This window comes from Scaptodrosophila lebanonensis, unplaced genomic scaffold, assembly GCF_003285725.1.
Source record: "Scaptodrosophila lebanonensis strain 11010-0011.00,11010-0021.00 unplaced genomic scaffold, SlebRS2 tig00000024-arrow-pilon, whole genome shotgun sequence".
In the NCBI taxonomy this organism is placed as follows: domain Eukaryota; kingdom Metazoa; phylum Arthropoda; class Insecta; order Diptera; family Drosophilidae; genus Scaptodrosophila; species Scaptodrosophila lebanonensis.
Genome location: NW_022060538.1, coordinates 17,674,981 through 17,698,420, shown reverse-complemented (window position 1 = coordinate 17,698,420; position 23,440 = coordinate 17,674,981). Strand labels below are relative to the sequence as shown.

The 23,440-nt window shown below is 43.5% G+C and overlaps 2 protein-coding genes across 2 annotated transcripts in view; one reads left to right on the top strand and one right to left on the bottom strand.

Moving 5' to 3' along the window:
- The window catches only part of LOC115622037 (dynein heavy chain 10, axonemal), a 33,038-nt gene that overhangs the window by 4,531 nt on the left and 5,067 nt on the right, over positions 1-23,440 (bottom strand). Inside the window, exons 12-37 of the mRNA XM_030515904.1 lie at positions 22,882-23,100; positions 22,472-22,606; positions 20,556-20,977; positions 19,867-20,062; positions 18,766-18,999; positions 18,123-18,228; positions 17,238-17,358; positions 16,357-16,832; positions 16,029-16,297; positions 15,344-15,871; positions 14,553-14,711; positions 13,787-13,897; positions 12,313-13,146; positions 12,076-12,168; positions 11,830-11,990; positions 11,416-11,740; positions 9,910-10,098; positions 9,074-9,730; positions 8,878-9,020; positions 6,123-8,793; positions 5,823-5,894; positions 4,664-4,930; positions 4,403-4,604; positions 4,201-4,343; positions 3,540-3,870; positions 3,346-3,477 (exon numbers count right to left, since the gene is read on the bottom strand). Coding sequence (XP_030371764.1) covers positions 3,346-3,477; positions 3,540-3,870; positions 4,201-4,343; positions 4,403-4,604; positions 4,664-4,930; positions 5,823-5,894; positions 6,123-8,793; positions 8,878-9,020; positions 9,074-9,730; positions 9,910-10,098; positions 11,416-11,740; positions 11,830-11,990; positions 12,076-12,168; positions 12,313-13,146; positions 13,787-13,897; positions 14,553-14,711; positions 15,344-15,871; positions 16,029-16,297; positions 16,357-16,832; positions 17,238-17,358; positions 18,123-18,228; positions 18,766-18,999; positions 19,867-20,062; positions 20,556-20,977; positions 22,472-22,606; positions 22,882-23,100 — 9,196 coding nt within the window. The remainder of the gene's footprint in view (positions 1-3,345; positions 3,478-3,539; positions 3,871-4,200; positions 4,344-4,402; positions 4,605-4,663; positions 4,931-5,822; positions 5,895-6,122; positions 8,794-8,877; positions 9,021-9,073; positions 9,731-9,909; positions 10,099-11,415; positions 11,741-11,829; positions 11,991-12,075; positions 12,169-12,312; positions 13,147-13,786; positions 13,898-14,552; positions 14,712-15,343; positions 15,872-16,028; positions 16,298-16,356; positions 16,833-17,237; positions 17,359-18,122; positions 18,229-18,765; positions 19,000-19,866; positions 20,063-20,555; positions 20,978-22,471; positions 22,607-22,881; positions 23,101-23,440) is intronic.
- On the top strand, positions 282-3,203 carry LOC115621877 (cytoplasmic dynein 2 light intermediate chain 1). The gene is made up of 3 exons (XM_030515704.1): positions 282-332; positions 1,911-2,120; positions 2,182-3,203. The coding sequence occupies exons 1-3, from the start codon at positions 282-284 to the stop codon at positions 3,091-3,093; spliced, it is 1,173 nt and encodes a 390-aa protein (XP_030371564.1). The 3' UTR covers positions 3,094-3,203.

The following is a 23,440-nucleotide window of genomic DNA, read 5'->3' as shown; positions in this document are numbered from 1 at the left end:
ATTGTATATACAGTTATTTACAGAGCCACACGCTTAAACCTTAATACAAGTACATATATGCTATATAAATATATACATACATATGGTGTGTGGAAGTCTGATCAGGCTGTGCATGTGCGTATGAAAAAGACTAGTGCACTCTGATGGCGTTTTTAACACGTTTAAATTCGTAACGCAAAATTATCGACTTTTGTCCCAGTCAGTGTTTTTCCCCATTTTTGTTTTGTTTTTATCCTCTCAGATTGGTGCAGTGGCTGCTGTAGGTGGCTGGTGGCCAGTGGATGTGGTGTGGCGTGGTGGGGGAGTTTGAACTCAATACGCTGCTGGGGGAAGTAAGTGGATGGATGTTTGCCTCTGGTTTTGTTGCGTGTGTTAGTGTGTGAGTGAGGGTATGTGCGTGGCGTGTATGTTTGTTTGGTTGCATGTGTGTGCATCTATTTTAATTTTTAATGTGTGCGCTGCTGTTGTCGCTCGGGCGTGTGTTGGTTATAATGGCGCATGCAATAAAGTTAATTGCAAAACCGCAACTAATTAATTAAATTAAATTAAAAATTTAACATGCCAAAAAACGCAAAAGCGTCAGCGCTTGTGAAACAATAAAACGTACAACAATGAAAATCAACAAGATAAAATGTAATAAACGGCTGACAATTGGCATCCTTGCATACAAATCGAACTATTTTTGAATAAACATAAGCATCTGTGTAAGCAAGTGTTAAATCTGTGACTATGTGCGTGAATTTGTATACCCTGTACCCGTAGGGTAAAAAGGGTATATTAGGTTTGTGCACAGTATGTAACATGCAGAAGGAAGCATCTCCGACCCCATAAAGTATAGTATATACAAGTATATTCTGAATCAACATGACGAGAGAAATCGATCTGGACATGTTCGTCCGTCCGTCCGTCTGGATGAACGCAAGGATCTCAGAAACTATAAAATCTGAAATAACCAAAGTTTATCTGGGTACAAGGCATTTCGCTGTCGGGCTTGCTCGACTGTAGCGTTCTCTCTTGTTTTTTTTTGCTGCGGTGGAAGGGGGGGAAAATTAAAAAAAAAAAAAATAAACTCGTCCTTACTCGGACCTAGGAGAATCTGGATGCCAACTTATTCTAGCTTTTATAGTTTCTGAGATTCTCGCGTTCATCCAGACGGACGGACGGACATGTCTAGATCGATTTTTCTCGTCATGCTGATCAAGAATATATATACTTTATGGGGTCGGAGATGCTTCCTTCTGTATGTTACATACTTTGCACAAACCTAATATACCCTTTTTACCCTACGGGTACAGGGTATAAAAATAGTGATGTAAAGGCGGGATAGACATGCTAGTACACCCATATTGTTTCAGCATAGATAATATTGGCATCATAGTCTGCACGCGCGCACAAATTACAGGTCCCGTGACAGTGGCCTTCTCAGTGCGCACCTACACTATGATGCTCTACTTAAGCCCAAATATCAGCTTCCTAGCTCTTGCCGTTTCGGCTGTGGGCTGTTTACGCGGTTTTCTTTTGTGCCCCAGCATTCTTTTTACAGAAAAACTCCAATATATCATTCCCCAGAAAAAAAACCAAGTGTGCAGTTTCACTTGGAGGTTTTTCTGAAAATATACAAACTAAGTTTGAAGGTAAAGGTGAAAATTTAGATTTTTTCCCCCCTTTGGAGATAGAATTTTCAAAAAACGCGTCGTAAAATGACTACTGTTACTACTTTTCGAGTTATTCAAAAATGTATAAATTCATGTACGAGTATATTTATTATTTCTGGGAAATTCAGCTGTCTGGTAAATAGTAATTAACATTTGTTATCGGGTGGTTCGAGCTAGCAGTAGTTCAAAAATTCGATAAAGTGTTGCCAAAGCAACGCTTGAAGAATCACAACAAACCCATTTTCTCAATGCCAGGAAACGCGTTTGCCACAAATTCTGCTATTTTTGAATAAAAAAATGCATAAAATGTTTGACAAAGACGCGTCAAGTATTCAGAGTTCAGGACCGCAAAGCATACAGGAAATAGCGGTGAAGCTGGCAGAGGAGCAGCAACGTCTACGTCAGCTGGAAGCGAGCAGCGCGCCGAAGGAGCGCACCTTATTTGTGCTGGGCAGTAAGGGTGTGGTGGGATTGGAAATTGTGATTGTTTTATTTTCGCCCAACTTATAACCTTATATTACGACAGGGCAAGTCTACAGCAATCAATAAGTTTTTTGATCGAGAAGACCACGCCGCACGTCCTACACTGGCTCTGGAATATAGCTATGGACGTCGCATGGGCAGCGGTAAGATGGGTTCCTCGCAAGTACTCAATGTGTGGGAACTGGGCTCGTTGGACAATTCTGAACAACTCCTGGAGGTGCCAATGCGTTCGCATGGGTTGCAGCAGTTGGCCGCATTTATAATGCTCGATTTGTCGCAGCCACAATGTCTGTGGACAGATCTGGAACGCGCTTATAGAGGTTTGCGTGAGACCGCACAGACAATGTTGGAGGAGGCCACACCACAGCAGCGCGAGACACTAGAGCAGCGTGCTCAGGAGCGTGTGAAGCGTGAGAGCGGAAAGGGGGACGATTTGTATACACTGGAGCTATTGCCGTTCCCCGTTGTCATTGTGGGTGGAAAATATGACATCTTTATGAACCTTGAACCGGCTCTTAAGAAGCATATCTGTTGCTGTTTGCGCTCCATTTCACATCTAATTGGTGGCGCTGTGCTTTTCTACTCACAACAGCTGCCAAAATTGGCCAAAGTGCTGCGTGATACCATCAGTCATCTGGGATTTGGTAGTCCAGCGAACCCGTTTCGCGCCCACGTTACCGACTATAACGATGCTTTGTCGATTTGGTTTGGAACCGATAATTGGACGCGCATTAGTGAGACAGGAGCAATGAGTTTGGAGCGAATTGAAGCACGGCTGGGCCAAAGCGTGCCACAACAGAAAGCACAGCAACAAAACCAGCTACAGGATCCCGTTAAGGATGCAGGTTTTAGTGAGTCGATCATTGATGAGATGCGTGCCCAAAAAAACGAGGAGCTAAATGTCATTATGCGGGATGTACAGCTCCGTGGAAAGTTCGAAAGTGTACAGAACTGATCAATTTCGTAACTTTATCTAAGTAATTAAATCACATTTTAAACAAATTTTTGCCCTATGATTGTGCAAGTACATATCGTGCTTTAACGATTTCAGAGCAGTTCAAAATAATTTCAAAGATACTGTGTGGAAAGCGGCAAGTTAAAACACACATGCTTCAATAATGAATACAACTCCAAATGAATAGAACAAAAAAATAAAAGCCTAAATAGTGTTCTTGTGCAGTTCATGAATATAAATTGAGGGACTCACCCGTTTGGGGCTGCAATTCAATCAAACTGTTCCAAATGCTGCGTGCTGCCATTGTGTAATAACCAATTTCCGCGTTTGGATGCAAGCCGAAAACATCCGGCTTATTCACCAGTGGTAACTTGTCGATATGAGCTGTTGAATTATAAACAAAACTAGTTGTCGTCGACGCTTGAATAAAGGCACAGCTTACAAACCTATGTAGTCTTCCTTCAGAATGGTCTCCTCCTCGGGCAAGCAATAGTCCACATTTTCATCCTCATAGAAGTGGAATGTTTGGAAAGTGTCGAAGAGAAAGTCACCCATGTATTCACTCATATAGCAGTTGGTAATGCGTCGATCAAAATCATCTATGACGCGACCGCCGTACATTACCTCGCCTATGAGATACTTGAGACTGTTCCAGGGTATCTTGTCATCGGCACAGCGGCTTAAATAGGTGCGCAATATTTCCGTGCAAACCTCAAAATCGGAATCGTTAAAATCATACGCAATGTTCCAGCCCAGCTTGTCATATTTGCGACGCTCCTGCACGATAGGAAAAAAAATAAATAAATATAGTGAAACAATCAATAACTATTTGGCAAAATAAATAACTACGAGTACATAAAGAATTTAAACGATGCATTGGCGTTGCTGTTTCGTAGTTGGTCCATCAATTGTGCAACTCTGGCGCAGTTGTTGCTATGTTTTCAAAAAGCTTTTAACAGCAACAAATTAAGAAATTAATAAATAAAGAAGTGAGTGCTTGGATGCAATGCCCCATGAGTATCAGCTGTAAGGCATTTGTTTTGTAATTTAAGATGCTACAAATTCAGCTTGTAGCTGAACCGTTGAGGGCCCTTGAATGGCACTTACTTGCACAACAGCATGGAAGAAGGCCAAGACATAGATTAATGTGCGATATGCGCGATGTGAGCAGGCCTCCAGACGCTCTTGACGCACCTTGAAGTAAGTCGAGCGCAAATTCAACTTCAAGCCATTGGGTGGCTCGGTGACCACTGCAAACGAAATTTATCATTAGTTAACTTGGCTTTAAGGAGGGAGAATGCTTGCGCACCTTTCAACGACTTTTGCAGTATGCCAATTGGGAATGTAGGCGTCGGATCCGTGGTAATCCATAGACGAAAATCTGGATGCGGGGACTCAATCCTGTCTAAGTACTTTTCTAGCTCTCGCACGAATCTAATTAGCAAATGTCCATTTTGAAGCATCAGCCACTGACCCTGGCGTATGGCATTGTCCAGCAGTCTTAATGCAGCCTAAGGGGAAATAACAATATGAAGGAAATGGAGAACAGTGACTGGTATTTTAAACTTACCTTTTCCTGTCCCTGGCCCAGCGATATATGACAGAAGTTGGCCATACCGCCTATTACCAAGTCAGCTAGTTTTATGAGATCATTTGTGGGATCGGAGCCGGCACTGAGTATAAAACACACGGGTATCAAGCACGTGGTCTGCTCATATATGGCCGAAAAGCTGACAACAGGCGGCATAATATAGAACTCGTCCATGGTATCGACAATGTATTGATTAATAGAACGGAATATACGATCAACACGGAAACAGCGCAAGAACATTAGTTTCTGTGGAGACAAAGCTTTGTTTAATCATTCATCAACGTTAGATTATTTTTAACTTTAGGAGTAAAGAAATCAAGTTTAAAGTTGGAACAACCCCTTATTCTACATATGATCCATTTCCTTGTTGTTATATCAATGGAATGGAAAATAATTTTAAATATAATTCTACCAAAAGTATGTATATGATTTAAGAGAAAAGTGTTTTAGGTTCAGCTTAGCGCAAATATAGATCACAGTTAGTCTATGTCTATGTAATCCATTAGACAAAAAAATAATACAATGAAAATGTCGACGATGGTCCATCATAGTTCCTCAATAGTTGATCAAGTTGCTGCTGTTGCTTTTGTTGTAACTGGCATCCTTGTGGCTTTGAGCTCAACTCAAGTGCAAATTGGACTCGCTTGGCTTGGTGTTGCCAATGCCGTTGCCATTGCTGTCGCCGTTGCCGCTGGTTTCAAGTGCGACTGCGGGCGTAAATTGCCGCTCATCTAATGGCTTGGAAAATTGATAAAATATGGTAATGCACACACACATACACCGATGCAGACACATAACACACAAACACACATAAAGCCATACAGACAGCGCTGCTGGCTGACAAAAACAGGCTGCTAATAACTTGAGCAGAAAATGTGCGCCAAAGTTGCAGGACGTAGCAAAAGTCGAGTAAAACTAAACGCCTGGGCGGTGCTGTGACTCGAGCTATGTACCAGTGTATGGGGGTATGGGTGCGTGGGTGTGTGGCTTGGCTTGTACATAATAATCCACTAGAAACGAGCATAAAGTACGAAATCCAATAACGCTCGATGGCAACGACAGCAACGGCAGCCTTTCAAAGCTAAAAGCATGCAAAGCAAAAGTACACATAGAGTCCTAGCTAGCTGTTGGCACTTGCCTGGAATGGATTGCATTTGATGTTGTAGTCACCCGGACAGGCCACCTCCTCTGGATTCTCCAAGTCATACCACTATACGAATATAAGTCGATGAGTGCAAGTGCAACCAAATTGAACGGAAGCGCGAGAGAATTCGAGTTGTAGTGCATTTTATGGGCAGTAGTTTGGCAGCAGTTTGATAACAGCATTCAAGTTGATATCGACATCCCACAACGATGATGGCAAAATGGAAAACATGACAATTTAGCAATGTTGCAAATGGCGATTAGGGCAAATATGTACTTTGTACAATGGTCTTACCTCCTTCCAATCGTCAATATAACGGCCGAAGTGGTCCGGCAGTGAGCCGAAGGGCTCAGGAAAATCAAATGCTAGCTTGAGCAAGTCCTCCCAGCTCTTCTCCGGTAGCCATTTCGTGGGATTAGTGCGTTCGCTTTTTGTCAACGCTATAGAGCCCTTGATGAAGAAATCCAGCTCTTGTTGCTGCAACACACCTTCGCGTTGTGCCAGTTTTGTGGCTATTTGGAATGAGAAGAGCAGCTTGTGCCTTTCGAAGATACCTGTGCAGCCATAGCAGTACACGTTCTCAGTCAATGTTTTGATTATATTATTCAAACGCTTGGACAACACCGTATCTGGCACAGCCTTGCGCAATGAATAAACAAACACGTCCAGATAAGCGGCTAAGGCATACTGATACATGCTATTGACTGTGGCCATGTCCGCCAAGGCAAAGAAGAGGACGGCTCCACGCTTGGCAGCCGGTCGATATCCATTGCGAAGAACCTCGATGTCGGCGGCGGTTTCGGCCGCCAGTTTCAGCTGCTCCATTACAAGACTAGCCTTGGCTTTGGTATTCTCCAGGGTCTCCACCAGCTCCACATTGTCCAACATATTGCCTGTTGAGGTCGCCAGCTCACGCAGGAGTGAGTCCTCTAATTGTTGTAACAATTGTTTGTTTTCGCTGGTGCGGGCTATGAGCGACTCACGCTGCTGCTCCAAATCAGGACGTTCTGTTCCTACCACGACGCTAAGCAGCTGATCCTCGAGGCCAGTCTGGGTTACTGTATAATTTATGACTAGAGCCTTTGCGTAAACAGCCGGATCAAATTTGGGATTTGAGAATTTTGTTGTCATATACAAACGGAAACCGGGATCCCAATCAACCTCTTTGTCGCCCAGCATAACAAATTTTCGACCTGCATGCACTCGTATATTCTTCTGCATAATGTCGTCTATAACAGGATCTATGTAGTCGTCCACGTCTTCAAATATAACTGGTATGCCATACATAATGGACATTTCCAGTTGCTTGAGAAAGTCCGAGTCACTGAACGATAGCACCTTTAGATTATTTCGGAACTCCTTTTTCCGTATCCATTGCAGTGCTTGTAATTGCGGATCAATGCAGAGTGGGAAGCGCGAAGCTCTCATGGTGAGAATGCCATTTTGTACGGACAGCTCATCAGGTGGCAAGCCCTCGGAGGACCACTGCGAAATTTCTACATCGGTGGTCAGGTTCTGGTCGATTTTAAACGGCAACTTTACTGGTATGCCCAGAGAGCAAATGTCCTCAAGCCAATCGTCAAATACCATCGCCTTGCGGAACTCCCAGGTAAAGGCGCCGGTGTAAGCAAGGAACGACGCACATATTAGGCAAACGCCGACACTATCTATCAATTGCTGCCCTAAGTTCTCCATTTCTTTGCTCCAGCGTATGAGTTCGGAAGTAAGACCGCTGATAAGTTTATCTGAAGCAATCAGGCGACGTTCGGCTTGCTGCATCATTTCTGTCAGTGCCTTCATTTGTTTCATTGAAATCGCATAGTTTTCATTCAACTTATCGAGTTTCTCTTCTAGTTTTTGTATTTCAGCATTCAAGTGATTGAGCAGTTTTATCTGCACTTCCTGCTCTTCAACCAAAAAGTCAACGCGCTCTTTCTTTGGCTTGACCTCGCGATACACTTCGAAGAAGCCGAGCACAGCCCGCACGAACTTTAAGAGTCCGGCTCCCGCTATAGAAATTTTAGCCATATCATCCAAATTGGCGGTTTTCATATGTGCGCGGCAGGCGCTTATTTGTTTTTGGGTAAGTGCCTCGCAGTCCATTTCCATAAGACTCTTCAAAAAGCTCACATCGGACATCATGCCCTTGGCGCTCTTCCAATTTATCTCCTTGATGCCCTTCAAGATGGCTACGCATTCGCACACAACCTGTACTTGTGCGGGCGGAGTGGCAAATGAACGGATCTCTGTAATCTGAGCCTTGTCGAGCTCGGAAAGAGCACGACGTGCTTCCTCTAAGGCGGGCATAGCTTCGGCCAATATTTCTTCGGCTTCTTCTTTTTCTATCGCAATTTGCTTGCCCTTGATTTCAACTTCAACGGACTTCTCCGATGCCTCGGCTTTCTTTGTATTCGCTTTTTGGGTGGAGGCTTCTATGTTAACCAACATGGTCTCGCACTCTTCGGCTGCTATGGCTACATTTTTCTTTTGTTCCGTAACTATAAGGCGAAGCTCGTCGATTTGCACGGAGGCCTCCTCAATTTTCTTGATGCCCTCGCCCAGACGTGCACGCTGTTGAAGGATGAATGCATGTTTTTCCTCTAACAATGCAATATAAGAGTTAATATAGTCGAGGTAATGTTTGGGCGTAACGAAATTGTTACGTCTAAGTTTTGTCTGATAATCCTTGGAGTACACTTGTATAGTTGTGTGCACATGCACAACATGTTCGATGATGGCGTCGCGATGATCTTTTGGAATCATTTTATGCTCCGTAAGGAATAGTCGAGCGACAGCATAAAGCGCTTGTTTGGGCCATGGAAACACCCAGTCAATGTAAGTGCTGCCTATAAGACCGGGGAAGTTACGGCAGCGATTTCTCAGTGCATCTCCCGCAGGAGACATGCAAAGAACAACGTGCAGGTTTTCCGCGCAGGTGCGCAGGAAGTAGGCCCACACTGAATCCCTGTAAAATGAGGATTATGTGAACATCATTTAAAAGCAATATCTTGTTGCACTTGGTTCCTATGTAACGTCTCTTGACACTCACTTGGATGCTGAAAGGCCCTCTTCTTCGGCGAATTTGCGTACTTGATTGACAATACCATCTTTATCTTCGTCGGCAAATAGCGCGGGTACTTGGCCCACAGTCAATATATTATTGATTAGCTCCAAGAAGCCCTCTTCGGCAATCTGTGGGTATATTATTTTATTTCGGTACTAAATGCGATGGTTTCCGGACTCACCTGCGCTGCTGTAAAGAGGAATACAACTTTCTTACGCTTGACACCCGCCAAGGTGTACAATATTTTAAGATCTTCACGGAACGCAGCCTCATTGTATCCACGTGAAATGGTTATCTCGAAAACTTCACACTCCGCTGCAAAAGCCGACAGTCGTGTTATGCACTTCTTGCCACTACCGCCAACACCAATGAGCAGTACGTGACCACGATTCATTCTCAACGTGCGATGGACGCGCGTCAAATGCTCCAAACAATCCTCAAACAATACCAGCGTCATCTTTTGCTTGCGTTCGCTATACTCTTCGATTATTTCGGTAAATAGATGGTAGACTGAATTGAAGTCCAGTAGGTCCTCATAGAAGCGTGGTTCTGATTCGTTAGTGAAATTGCGAAAATCGCCAAAGAGCATTGGATCGCGCAGCACATAGTCCTTAAGTGAGAGTATCACTTGTGGTCCCTCGTCGGCTTCCTCTTCTTCTTCGCCCTCTTCCTCGCCCATAGCAGCAGCGGCATCGTCCGCATAGGCTTCGTACAGTAAGCGAGCTTGCGCTTCAGCAGCGGCTTCCTCCAAGTCAATGAACCCATGAGTCTCCTCAAATTCAGGTGGAAAACGATCTTCCACCTCCGAAGCTACATTGCGGCGCACTAAGTTGATGTCCTGCAACAAGGATATGTTAAAAGTATTAAAAATACTTATTAATAATTGATGTCCATTTTATTAAACACAACTAGTTTTGTTTGGAAAACTTGTTTTATAATTTTTGCGTTCAGACTCCATTGTTAAATTTTCTTAAACTTCTACTTTGGTAAGAATTATAGATTATTATGTTTACGTACCGTATCCGATATTAGTCGGTCGCAAATAATGCGTGTAAATTCATTGCGCCACACGCGTACGAACTCTCTCAGATTTCTGAAAAAGTGCGGCTGTATGAGCATCAAGCCCGCAAAAATACGCGACAAGTCCTTAAGATTGAAGATGTAATGGAATTTGGAGGGCGTCGGTGGCAGATCTATTATGACCAGCTACAATTAAAAGTGTGGTAAGAGAAACAGCAATTAGCATTAGAAAACAATACGAATAGAAAGGAGCCAGTCAACTAGTCATCTAGTTACCCAACCAGATAGTAAGACAGTTAGACAAGCAGCTGGGTGTCTGATTATAGTTCCGCCAGCAGCACTACACAAATCAATTTTATCTCGACTGGCAATATGCATTCAAATGTGTTATCCTCCTCTGCACACTGGCCCACTCTGCTCGATGAAGACGGCGAGCACGACGGGAGGTATTGCCAAGTTGGTAAATTTACAGCCATTATCGACTTGCTGTGCCGCCCTACCAGCAGTCTGAGTAACGACAATTCTATTCAAATAATTCATTTTACTCCATTTCGAGGCGCATTAATATCTTTTGCGTTTGCAAGTCGAGTGTGTAAAAAAGACATACGAACTACGACGCCGAGGAAAAGGGGACCGGCGGGATGGAGGGCGGTGCTGCAGGTGTGAGTAAATCATTTTTGGTGGCTTGAGGTTGGTCCACAGTTAGGAGTATTTCTTTTAGTGCTTGTGGCGGCAGTTGTGGCGACAAATGCATTTTTATCTGCACGCAATGAAATGCGATAATATTTTAGTGTCAACAATTGTTAAAAGCATCATAAACTAATGCCTGGCCCCGCCCAGTGGACACCGAAAAGAGCCATCTTCAGTGTGCATGGCGCACAGTTCGATACTTGAACATAATCAGATTTTTCTTGAAACTATTTGTAAGCGACCGAGATGTGCAGGCAGATAGGCAGACAAGGACACGGATACGGACACGTATACGAAAAGCTATATATATATATATATATATGTGTATATATATATATATATATATATATATATATATATATATATATATATATATATATATATATATATATATGAATACAGACGACACAGACACAGTCAACTAGGCAGCAGACGAAGCGGGTGACCATTACAATAGAGTGGGACTGTGAAAAGGTCTCGGCATCGAGTTGCCACTTGCTGCAGCAGCAGCATCAGCATCATCACTGCCGACAGAAGGAGCAGCTCGCACTCGAGGAACCAATGGAGCAATGGATGGCGCTCGTAGTGCATTACGGACAATTGAATAATTTCCATTGTACGGCATATACAGCAACGCTGCTGCCGGTGCTGGGGTGTTGGATAAGGGAGCGGCGAGGGGCAGCAGAGCAAAGAAGATTATGAAAAATTGTCGTTATTTGCATATGTAAATCGAATTTCATAAATTTGTGTGGCAGTGCTTGTGCCAGTGCTAGGACTCCTCAATTCCCCTAAAGAAATTGCGCATATACAAACCTTGAAGAGCTTCAGCGTCATCACGACAATCATGTCAGCTATCATATTGTAGCGCTCATGGAATTTACTAAATGTCAAGTGACCCTTAAAGATGGACGAATAGATTTGAATGAGCGATTCATCGTTGGGGAATACAATATTGTAGGTGGAGAACATGGAAATAAAACGCGGATCGACCTCATTGCGGCCTCCACCAGCAGTACCCATGGCAGCATAGAAAGTCATGTCCTTGAATTTCTTCCAGTTGAGATCTTTATCGCGGTCATACATTCCACCGCGCTCAAAGAAGAGCTTCAACAGGGCAATCGGCTGTTGTGTGCCATACCTGTGAGATGAAGGTAGAGAGTATAGAATAAGGTTAGCTGTCAACGTGACAGCCTGTCAACCTGCCTGTTATTTGCTCGGTTTACTCACTCATCGACCTGCGGCATGTTCATGTCATCAATAAAGCAGGCAATTTTCTTGCCCATTGGTGGCCCATAAGTATCCTTGGTGCGTTTTTCCACCGCTGCCTCTAACGTACGTTGCACATCCAACGATGAGGTTCTCGATGAAAAATTAATATTGAGTATGATCTGAAATGGTTGTGGGGGAGGGGTATGAGGAGGATGGAGGTTAGTATGCAGTCTTGCGCTTGTGTGGCAGAGATTTTTCAATTACGTTGACATTCGGATTGAGATTGCGCAAATATTGCATAATGGTTGCTGTCTTTGATGTACCAGCCTCGCCGACAAGCAGCACGGGACGTTTTATCTGCAAAAGCAAAGGGAAGCAGCATTAATATGAGGCCGTACTTCATCCAGTTAATCAGGTAACAGCTAGTCTGCCAGTCACCTAGCCGACGGCGGCATCGGTTTAATGACTTTTTGAGACGAACCAGACACCTCATACACTCACATCACTCATGAGTCCCAACAGGCGATTTGTGCGAGTATTATCTACGGTAGGTACTAGAATCTCACTAAATTTTACTTGAGGGTCGTGCGTGTATGGCTTCACAATCCACTCCCAGGCCTGCCAGCAGTTCTTTTCCACATCCCAGAAATAGTCGTAGAGCGTGGGCTTTGTCTGTGGAAATTGTCCGCCCGAGGCCGGGTTGTCTTGGGTATCTTGGAAAAGTGGAAAACCCGAAATACGTTTCATGAACTCGTCGAAAATGACTTGATGCTTCTCAAGCAAACATGCGCCCAACGATCCGTATACGCTCTGCAGAAAACAGCACTCCAGGCTATCTGTATTGTAAACCTTCACAGCAGGCTCATCCAAGGTCATACTATCTGGTGGGCCATAGATGGGCAGCATAGCATCATAAAGATTACAAAATTGGGTCACCATATTAAGATCCGTTTGCATGATAACCATTTTGAGGGGAAGGCCCTGCGTTGTACCATCGACGCCCTCCAATATGAATGCAATCGCCTGAGTAATCACCTTCTCAAAGAAATCGTTCAGCAGCTCACGTTGCACCTCGGGCCGCGTGAGCACCCAACGCTGCCAATAAGGACTATATCTCAAATTTTTTGGATCTACATAGACCATGCCAGCGCGTGACACGGTTGCGGGTGAGGCATAATTCAAATTGCCAACTTCAAAGAGCAGCGCACAATAGTTCTCCAGACGGATGCGCTCACCGTTGGCCAAAGTCAGCAGCTTGTTGTCATCCATGACGGAATTCATGTTCTCGATCCAGAGTGCATCAACATCGCCATCAAAGCAAACATAGCGTCGCTCCTGTGTAATGAAAGGGGTGAGATGAGAACTGGGCGGTTTTCAGTTGCATTACTCTAAGCGTGTTATTCATAGGTCGGGGATTATCGCAGCATGGCTGGTATCGCCGCTGCTGTCATCGGTGCTAAAGATTACCGTGCAAAGTCAAATGGCTGAGTAACAGATTGAGTTGCCAGGTTGCACAGTTTGTTTAGCCTAGAGTTCTCCACCCCTCCTTCAACATAAAATTCAAAGTACTTGCTGGCGCTGTATCTATGTATGTGTATACCACCATAGTTTGGCCCGTGCTTCGTTGTGCGCCGGGATTTATTAGCGAATGGCATGATTTCTGCATGAATGATGCCCTGACATAGACAATAGTATCCCGGCTGGTAGTCACGGCCCCCACAGGTTACCAGCCAGCACTCGCGCATATCTTCGGCTTTCGAGCGCACCTAGTGACAAAAGCCGCTAACAGCATCTGAATTGACATTGAGCGCCGGCATCGGTGACACAATTTGTGTGTGGAGGCTACTGTTGCAGTTCATTTCAAATGGGATTACTGCGGCTGTAGCGGCCCAGGCATCTCGTGACCTCTTTAAAGTTTAACAGCAGCGGGCGAGCATTTCTGAACCCCCTGTTTCCCCCTGTTGCGAGCACTTACCTCTCGTTCTACCGGCTTATTCATTTCACGGAAGATATTTGAAAACAATCCATCAATCCAATCTCGTGTTTCCATATCCAAATAGCCATACAATTCAATTACCGAGCATGCCTTTGAAAATGAGAGTAAGGCAGAAAATGCATCAAAATGTGTGTGAGTTTATGAAACTAGTTATTTTAAGCTAGGCTAAAATTCTAAGACTAAATCCTTACAACTAAAATCTTTGAATACCTTTGGTGTTAAAAGTTCGTGGACAAATACAACACTGCCCTTGGCCAATCAAAAATTAATATTATATTATTATTATTAAAATTTAATTATAAGTAGGTGAAGAAGATTAAACACTAATTTCTTGCCAAAGGAAGCTTTCAATGTTTTAAGAACGCTTTAGCTATTTAATGTACAAATGTGATATATAAATATTTGGGTACCTAAAGAAATAGCCGCATCCATTAATTCAAGCAATGCAGTTGGCAGAAAGTGGTAAATTGCTATTGTTCTAACTCATTATAGCAAAAAACATTTGCAATCGAACATTTTTGCAAGCACTTAAAATCTTTTCTCTGGATTGTCAAGCGAAATGTGACAGAAAAATGTCTAAAACAAAGAAAACTTCAACACAATGAAAGCGAAACGAAAATCTCTCCAAGCGCATAACCAACATTGCTGTAATGAACGGACTTGCCATAAAAAGAAAAAAGCACAGGACAATAGCTCTGTGTGTGTGTGTGTGTGTGTGTGTGTGTAAAGAAAAAAGTCCACTTACCTTGGGGTTAAGCACATTGCACTTGGTGGGCAGGCCCATGTGGGTTTGCGCTTTGACCAAAGCATTTATGACGACAGTCTTGCCGCCACCTGTTGGGCCCACAATCATGGTCGAGTGCCGGGTCATCATGGTTTCGTACATTTGCACCACTTTGTCCTCCTGCCGTATGCGGACACACAGTGGAGGTGAAGTGGAGGTGATGTTGCCGTTGGTGCCGTTGGTGGTGGGATTTAGTTGTCATAAATGATGTTGCGGGGGCGGTAGAGGGGTTGACAGCAATTGGCCAGCAGGAGCAGCAACAGCAACAACAGAAGTTGTCCGGTATAGAGGAAGTGTGTGACATTTGCGCAACGTTTTGTTTGATGAAAATGGCAAAAATTGTTGCAAAATGGAAGGTGGAATAGAACGGAGAAAATTGTATAAGTGAAAATTGTCAGCAGACTGAAGAGCAAAGTTGAAATTAGACGGCAATAGCTGTGGGAGCAGGGCAAGTTCGTTGGGTCGTCGTTGTAAAATGCTTTGTAACATTTCCTTCATTTGCGATTATGCGACAAAGCGCAATTTACAAAGTGTCAAAGTGTCAACGATGACAACAGCAGTAAGTGCGATGGGCATAAGCGGGGCCAACGGTTATGGCAGAGCCCCGAGCTTAGCTCCAATAGTCGGCACAAGCATCAGGACCCTGCCATTTGCTTGTCAGCTGCGTCATGACAACAATGGCAGGAGAAAGATGTGAAAAAATTGAATGGGCAGGAAATTCAAAACGAATACTATAGTCAATCATAGCACACCTGATCGGCCAGTAGTATGTAGCCATCATTAACCAGCACATGTCGCACGGCCGCATTAAAGTCTGGATAGCCAATGCGAGGACAATCTATGCCTGGGAACAGATCTTTGATGAGGCCCAAGAAGAGTGGCACATCCTCGAAAATGAACTTGGGGAAGTTCATGTCGCGCAGCACTCGCATTAGCACAACAGCTTCGGGAAGATCTTCGGACTGACGCTTCATGACACCAGCCATGCGGAGCACAGAGTTCAGTGACCGGAGACCCCAATCGTAATGGCACTGCTTAGAGAGTTGCGCCTGCGCCAGTGAGTACAGTACAGTCATCTTCTTGGCCAGCACCTTGGCGGTAAGAAAACCATCTGAGAAGAGTGATATAAGACAGATCAGTTCCAAATCTGGCTTTATGCAGGTGACTGGGCGGAATAAGGCCTTGACTGATTCGGGAAGCTCTGTGCGGCCTGCATATCCGGGATTCATGGTGACAAATACTCCGCATTTAGGATCCAGCTTAATCTCAACGCCTTCAAACTGAAAAGGTGGAAAAATTGTTTCAACTTGTTAGTATAAGGCACTTAAATATTTCTGTTCCTGATCCGCTTTTGCTACAGACCGACGAGTTATGGGTATGTGTTTTCAGATTCAGAAATTTAATAAATTTTTTTAGAGTGACGGGAACAGTACTTACTACAAAGCGTTCCAGCTTGCGTATAAGTCCATTCCGGATCGTCTGCAGTTGTGTGGAGATTACACTAAGCACAGATATATCAATACGATTGAACTCATCGAAACAGCCCCAAGCACCGCACTGTACCAAGCCGGAGAGTATGGTGCCAACAGCCCGGTAATCCATACCCTCGCCACAATTGGTAACCACGCACAGCAGTCCCATTGCCTTCGCTAAATCCTTTACGGTCTCAGTCTTACCTGTGCCTGCTGGACCCGCGGGTGCTCCTCCTAATCAGATATAAAGATACACCCACATGGAAATGGATGATAATGCATGTATTATTTACCCAAATTCATAAGAAGCGCCTGGGTTATGGTCAAATAGATACGATCCGTTAAAGGTGTGATGACCAGACGTCCGTTTAGGCCCATGTACTCATATCCATACTCAAATTCCCCGGAGCATTGCAGCACGTGGAGATTGTCGTAGAACTTGACCCAGTAAAAGCGCAGTTGACTCTCCCAACTAAACTCGCTGGCATCTAGAATATTGTCGCGCACAAAATTGTCGATAATATCGCGCGCATGCACATCTATGGTACAAAGGGCCTTGAACTTGAGTCGATCGTTGCGCGACAAATTCGATCGCACCTTCAGCACCAGCTCCTCGATCTGATAGTTATTCTTGGACAGAAAGTCCTTCATGGCCCGCATGTTGCCATGATTCTGAGCCTGGTCAAAGGCCTCCTCCACCTCGGCGGTCCACCACACTTGACTGGCCGCCAGCCCTACCATGCCCTGGTAGTTCATTAGCCAGTCGGGTCTGCGGTAAGATGAGGAGAAATCGAAAGTGGCCAATGACTGTCAATTTCATACAATTTGCCATAAATATGCTCATGCATGCGCAGGTTCGCTTAAGCCGCCACACCACGCCGATTGACGGCGCGGCGGGGGAGCTTATAAAAATAATAAATCGTGGCAAATGACAAAATTATACAGCAACAGCCGCATCGAACGCACACGTAACGCATGTGAATGTAAATCGCTGGCAATAAAAGGCGTTGGGCGAGACGGTCGCCAGCCGTTATTCGACTACCAGCACCACCCTACCGAGTGACAGTGATACCCTGTCTGATTGTTATTGTTTCAATGGCCTCTCCATAAAACATATTTTATGTCGGGGTCTTCACTTAATATGCGACCGCAACTCAGTCCTTCAGTCACTTACCTTGAAATTTCCAGATCGGTGCCAAAATCGTAGATGGCCGTCTTCGTTATGTAGCGATTGGAGCGCCGCATTTCATCCAGCACATCGTTCATCCAATGCTCCACACGGCCCTGAGCACGAGCTGCAATGTGGGGATAGGGAAGGAAAGGAAAGAGTAGATTAAAGGAAAAAAGGCAGTGAAAAATAAGGGTGACAGTGAGCGAGAGAGAAAGAGGGGGAAAGAGGCAGCCTGTGAGTTTGGGAAACAATGGCCACAAAATTATTGCAGAAACATAAATAAAGTGAGACCGAGGCGCTGACTTCCACGCAATATCAATAAGTGTATACAACAACAATAAAAATCAAACTATAAAAAGAACAAACAACAGCAGAAAGTGTAATAATCTCCAGCAGCGCGCGTCGGCGTCGGCTTGAAATTAATTAAAAGAAATTGGCCAGTCAGACACTCTGTGCGACGACTGTGCCCATAAAAAAGTTCAATTTTAAAATTGGCAATCAGTGCGTCCAATGCTCTGTTAAGGTTCGGAATAATGGATGGGCGTGAGCGTGTGACCGAATATTGCTGTGGGTCTCGTGATTTTTGTTTAACTTCAGAACGCTTACAATGCCCAAACTTATCTCTTAGTCAATCATCATTTCCCAATTTAAGCCTTTCTCCTATCGATTGAACTGTGGGGAGCCTGTAGAGTGTGAAATTTGGGGTTCATATACGAGAACGTAGTAGAAATAGTTTCTTTTGAAATAATCTAAAGTACTTCTCATACAGAAATGTGTAAATTCATGAAATAACTCTACAAGAATACTTCCGAAATCGCAAAGTCAAACGAAATGTAATCACATGCACATCTCTAACCGGGAAGTTAAAATTTTGTCTTTGGAACTTACCAACGTGGCGAAACTCCATGACTTCGCCCTCGCTGGATATCATAGCCGTCACAATGGTCAGATTGCCTTCCTTGACCAGCCGCAGAGACTTAATATTGTCGTACATCTGTGGAATAGAGCCAACGAACACCGAGGCATAAGAAACATCACGAGGCAAGAAAATTAAGTTGTGCCCACGCCACGCCAAATGAAAATTGTAAAATCAATGCGCAAAAACATTTTTATTTATAAGCCAAATAAATTCATAAAAAAGTACCAGAGTGCGGGCAAGGACTCTGAGTCGGATTGCCGCATGTGCTGCAAAAATGGCGTAATTTCCGTTGTGCTCTCAGCCATAAGCTGGCAAAGTAGCCAGCTAGCCAGCCGTCCAGTCAGCCAGTCAGTCAGGGCATGGACATTGGCCAGAACGCATAAACAGTGACATTAACTTTTATGGCATAGCTTACACACATACTCGTATAGCGACACTCACTCAAATATATATGCGCCCCCCCACACATGCACGCCCAGTCGTACATAAAAATAATGTCACTAGCAGTTTGGCAAATCTGTTGTTGTGCAACTGTAAGCGACAGTCTGCAACACGCCCCCACAAAACTGGTATCAAAAGCAGTGGTCCACAGGCCCCATATCCCATACCTACCTTAATGATGTGGTTCTGTACTGCAGATGGCTCACTGCTGCCCAATATGGAGAGCAGCTCATCGGTGGAAATGAAATAGAAACGCGGGAAAATGCGGCGTTTCGAGTCCAAATATTCGTTCAACGACTTCTGACAATTTTCCAATCCAATGCCCAAACCTTGTATTTCGACAAGACGTCCGGGTATTGAACAGAATGGCACCACTAACGGATTTTTGGCACAATCGACCATGATCTGCAGTGCGGTGATGATGTGAGGGAAAATGGGAAAAGGGAATGAGTATGAGAATGTGAATGGCAAACAATATATAATACACATAGTAAATTATAATGAAAGGCAATGAGCGCAACACAAACAAAACAAAGCAGAAAACACAAAGCACAAATAAAGAAAAACTGAAGAGAAAACACGAATGTCGAGAGCAAATCAAAATAATAAATCATCGCATAAATGGCATCAAATATGGCGGCAAATGTTGCAAATGAAACGTAAAGACGTCGACGGCCAGCAGCCAAAACTATACGAACCAAAAAGCAAGCGGCCAAACAAGCAACTACTAAGCTGGCAAGGTTAAGTGAAGTTAAGCGGCATAAACACACCCACTCATACACACACACACACACACAACATACACTCTGGTATTCGTAGTGGTGTACATTTGCAGCTAAGGTGAAAGTGCTTCGAATTTGTAAACACTGCGACAGCAGTCTGCATAAAGCATACAAGCATAAAGAATATTCCGAATGTATATATATATATATATATATATATATATATATATATATATATATATATATATATATATATATATATATATATATATATATATATATATATATATATATATATATATATATATGTGTGTGGGGTGGGTGGTGGCCAACACAATTACGCATACGCAAAGTGGTCGTTTGCATGCGTATTATGTTTACCGTTAAGTAAGGCGTCGCCATATTGTCGGCACACATTAAATAAACTCAAATAAATTGAACAAGAGATATTTTGGCAAATTCAGCAAATAAGCAAATAACATGAGCGAGAACAACCAGTCAAGTCAAGTGAAGTCAGTCTGTCAGTCTGTCTGTCAGTCAGATTACTCACCCTTCGATAAGCCTTGTCAATGTCATCAAATTTCCTCGCCTCCTCCGGCAGTTGGGTGCGTATGTCACCCCCAATGAAGATACCCTCTAAATAGAGCCACTTGCGCTGCACCACCAGCCACTCGTCAATGATCTCCGATACCAGTGCCAAAGACCGCTCCCACTTGTTTACCGTGCCCAGAAAAGGGCCAATGAATCTGTAATGCAATGTAAATTTTTGTGTAGGTTTAGCTAATGAAACGAAAACAATCATTAAATTGAAATGTACATTGTAAATTGTATATTGTCTTGTGAGTACGAGTAGTTGTTTAAATTATATACATGATTTTCTGGATTATTAGATTGCAGATACTCGTATAATACTCGTATTTAAAATGTCATTAAAGCAAAGCAATGCATATAAATAAGATAAATACATATGTGTATATTTCTGTTTACGTTTGAAATTGTTATAAAACAACTTGGGCCTAACAAGCACTAGTTCGAGAGTTTCAAAATTATAATAACACACAATATAATTGAAGAAAATATTCTCGAATAAAAATTACTTTGTCAGTTAAAAGCAACTAAACAAATTTTTTTTATAAATGTCATAATATATCTGCAGAAAGTGGGTTAAAAAATATTTAACAATCTAAAGTAAAATGATCTCTCATACAACAAAGCGCATTGATACCAAATAATACTTACTGGCTGGCGCCCATTGATTGCAAATTCATGGCATTATCTTCTAGGACTTGCGTGATCTCATCCACTGGTCCTAAGACCCAACCGCGATCGTCCATACCTTTGTAGTGTTTGATAACCTTAAACGCCATAACCGCCCAAGTTTCCTCGACGGCACGAACTCCGCGCTCAATTTGCAATTCCTTAATGGCATTGGTGAGTATTTGCTCGGCTATTTCCTGGTACTTGTGCAGTTGCATGGAGAACATGTTCTCGAGCGTGAAACGAGTCGGCGCCATGTCAAAGGCCTGTCCGGTCTTCTCCATCAGCTGCAACCAATGCCGTTCACGCAATGCTTCATGCTTCAAACTGACCATGAGCGGCACTGTGGCCTTGAATTGTTTCATATGCAACTCCAGATTTTGACCAACTGGCAGCTGGCGCACCTGCTCGTTGGCAACAAAGAAAGATGGCAGATTGCATGGAAGACAGAAAAAGTTTAGCATTAGCTTCGTTGGCAATAGCAATGGAAAATCAGTTAAAACAATACTGCGGTTGTTTCTGTGGTATTGGGCGCTTGTCATGCACTGCCGCAACCTCCTTGTTGAATTATGATGGACGCGTGCCATGCGCGGTTGCTCAATGGGACCATCGGTCCGCCGATCCATCGGTCAGTATGTCCTTTGGTCAGTAGTGGCAAGCGCTGGCATGCAAACAGAAGCCAAAAAGCGCACTCTGTTTGCGCTCTACTGCTTGCTTCTGTGCCTCTCCTAGTGTGTGTTTGCATGGAGCGTTGGTTGTTTGCGCATTCAAAATGCAGGCAGGCAGCAGGAAGGCAGGACGGCAGACAGACAGACAGGCAGGCAAACAGGCTTCGACAGGACATTGCCAGCAGCGGCACAAAAACGCGAACTTGTCAATAAGCCGCCGAATGGCTGCTACTCAAACTCTATAGTCCCCCCTGCCTCTGCCAGCTTACGTGGCTGCCTGCCACTGTGTTTATCCAATCTGCTTGGGTTTTAATTATTTTCAATACTGAACAAATTGGTTTGCATTTTAGGATGCTGATTATGCGGCAGCATTTGACAACGCCCTTGACTGGCTGACTGTTTGCGTTGCTTCTGAATGACGCTTGTTGCTGAAATATGACTGATAAAATGCACACACACACACACACATATATATATATATATATATATAAATGCGGGCAAACATACACACAGAGCATAACACGATATTTAAAAACGTCATAAAAATATGTGCTTTTCACTGTGGTCGTTTGTGTATTTAGTTTGTATATTCTGGCACAGTTAAAGAGTTAATCGAAGAGTGAGTGATTATTCGAGTCCATTTATCTTGACTCGAAATTAATTTGCTTTTCTGAAGATCTTATTTGAAATGTCCGCCCAATGAAATGGTGATATTGTTGAAATTATTTTTTCTTTTAATGTTGCCTATCATTGCGCGTCTCTCTCCACACTACACCCTCTCCGTACACGCCCATTAGACACTGTCCAACCCCTCAAAAAGTCACCGTCGCAATGGTAGTCAGTGCCCATTTCATTTCGTATGTAAAAGTTTTGAGAGCGCAAACTTTTAGCCAGCGAAATTCCTCAAAACTTGTTAGTCAAGTAAATAAATCAATTTGTCATAATCAGTTTAGGTGCAAAATTTTGTCGCTGCAAGGCCCGCCGTGCCTCCGTTGTGCTGTCCACGGCAAAAATTTTCACTTTTCTTGTTTAAGCAAAAGTGGAAAAAATTTTCCACATCAACGCAGCACAGAGTTCAAAAGTATTTGCAGTTGCTTTAGCAAGTGTTGGGGCATTGTTTTTTCATGCTCGCCGCTTTTATGAAAATCGACGCAGGCGGCAGGTCAAAACTTTACCTAATTGGTAAACTTTTGATGGTTCATAATATGGGGGCAGGGGCTTACGACTTACGGGCTTAGGTAATTTACGAAATTCCTTCAAGTAGCTCTCAACGCCTTCAGTAAGTACATTTGGATCCAAATCGGCCCACAATGTTTTTCCCCAAATCTCGCGACCATTCTTCTGGGCTTTGTACAATTTGAAGATCTAAAATATATAATGACGATTATGTAGTATATTATAAAAAATATAAAACGTAATAAAATGCATTTCGGTTTCCAAAAACAAACAAAAAATGGCAAGTCTGCAAACTAGCTTTTAACATATATCCTATCAATTAGAAAAGCAGTCATAACAAAGCTAGCAAAGTGAAGAGAACTTCGCTGCGGTGAATTGTTTTGCGCTTAAAACTTCTAGTACTGACCTATTTTTTGTAAGCTAAAACCTATTAATCTTCTGTTAATTTAAAGCTAAGGACTTACCAATTGCAACCCTTCGTACTCGGTCTGTACGCGCCCAAATTCATGATAATCCACCATGGCCATATCAAAAAGACGCTCTGCATTGGCCAATTCTTCGCGGCGAGACTCGTGATCTTTAATTTTCTGTCCGTACGGATCCATTAGGCGCACGCCACGGTCCAGCTCGGCTCCCACAGTTCCGGGCCCGTTCTGATCCCAGTCCTTGATGAAATCACCCAACTGAAGGAAGAATAAGATGAAGAGCTATTGTAGCTAAAGGACTGCAAATGCAGCGGAAAGTGGCTGAATTTGATTGTTGCGCTTTGCGCGGGCGCGCCACGCCTTAATTCAAATAATAAACACTTCAAGTTAATTCATTTTACGCGAATGGTTGACGCTGACGCTGACGATTCTACTGACAATTGACAATAATGGTTGAGCGCGCGGAAAAATCCAATTAAAATGCCATTGAAAGGAAATAATAATAAGAGGAAACAAAACAGAATTGTAGAAAACGCAGAATAGCGGAAATGCAAAGTCGACAGTTCCCGCCCCAGCTTGTAGGGGGTTGTAATTGTGG

Coding starts and splice junctions, on each gene's coding strand:
- LOC115621877 (XM_030515704.1), top strand. CDS start 282: ATGTGGTGTGGCGTGGTGGGGGAGTTTGAACTCAATACGCTGCTGGGG. Junction 333..1,910: donor TCAATACGCTGCTGGGGGAA/GTAAGTGGATGG, acceptor TCTCAATGCCAG/GAAACGCGTTTGCCACAAAT. Junction 2,121..2,181: donor TGCTGGGCAGTAAGGGTGTG/GTGGGATTGGAA, acceptor ATATTACGACAG/GGCAAGTCTACAGCAATCAA.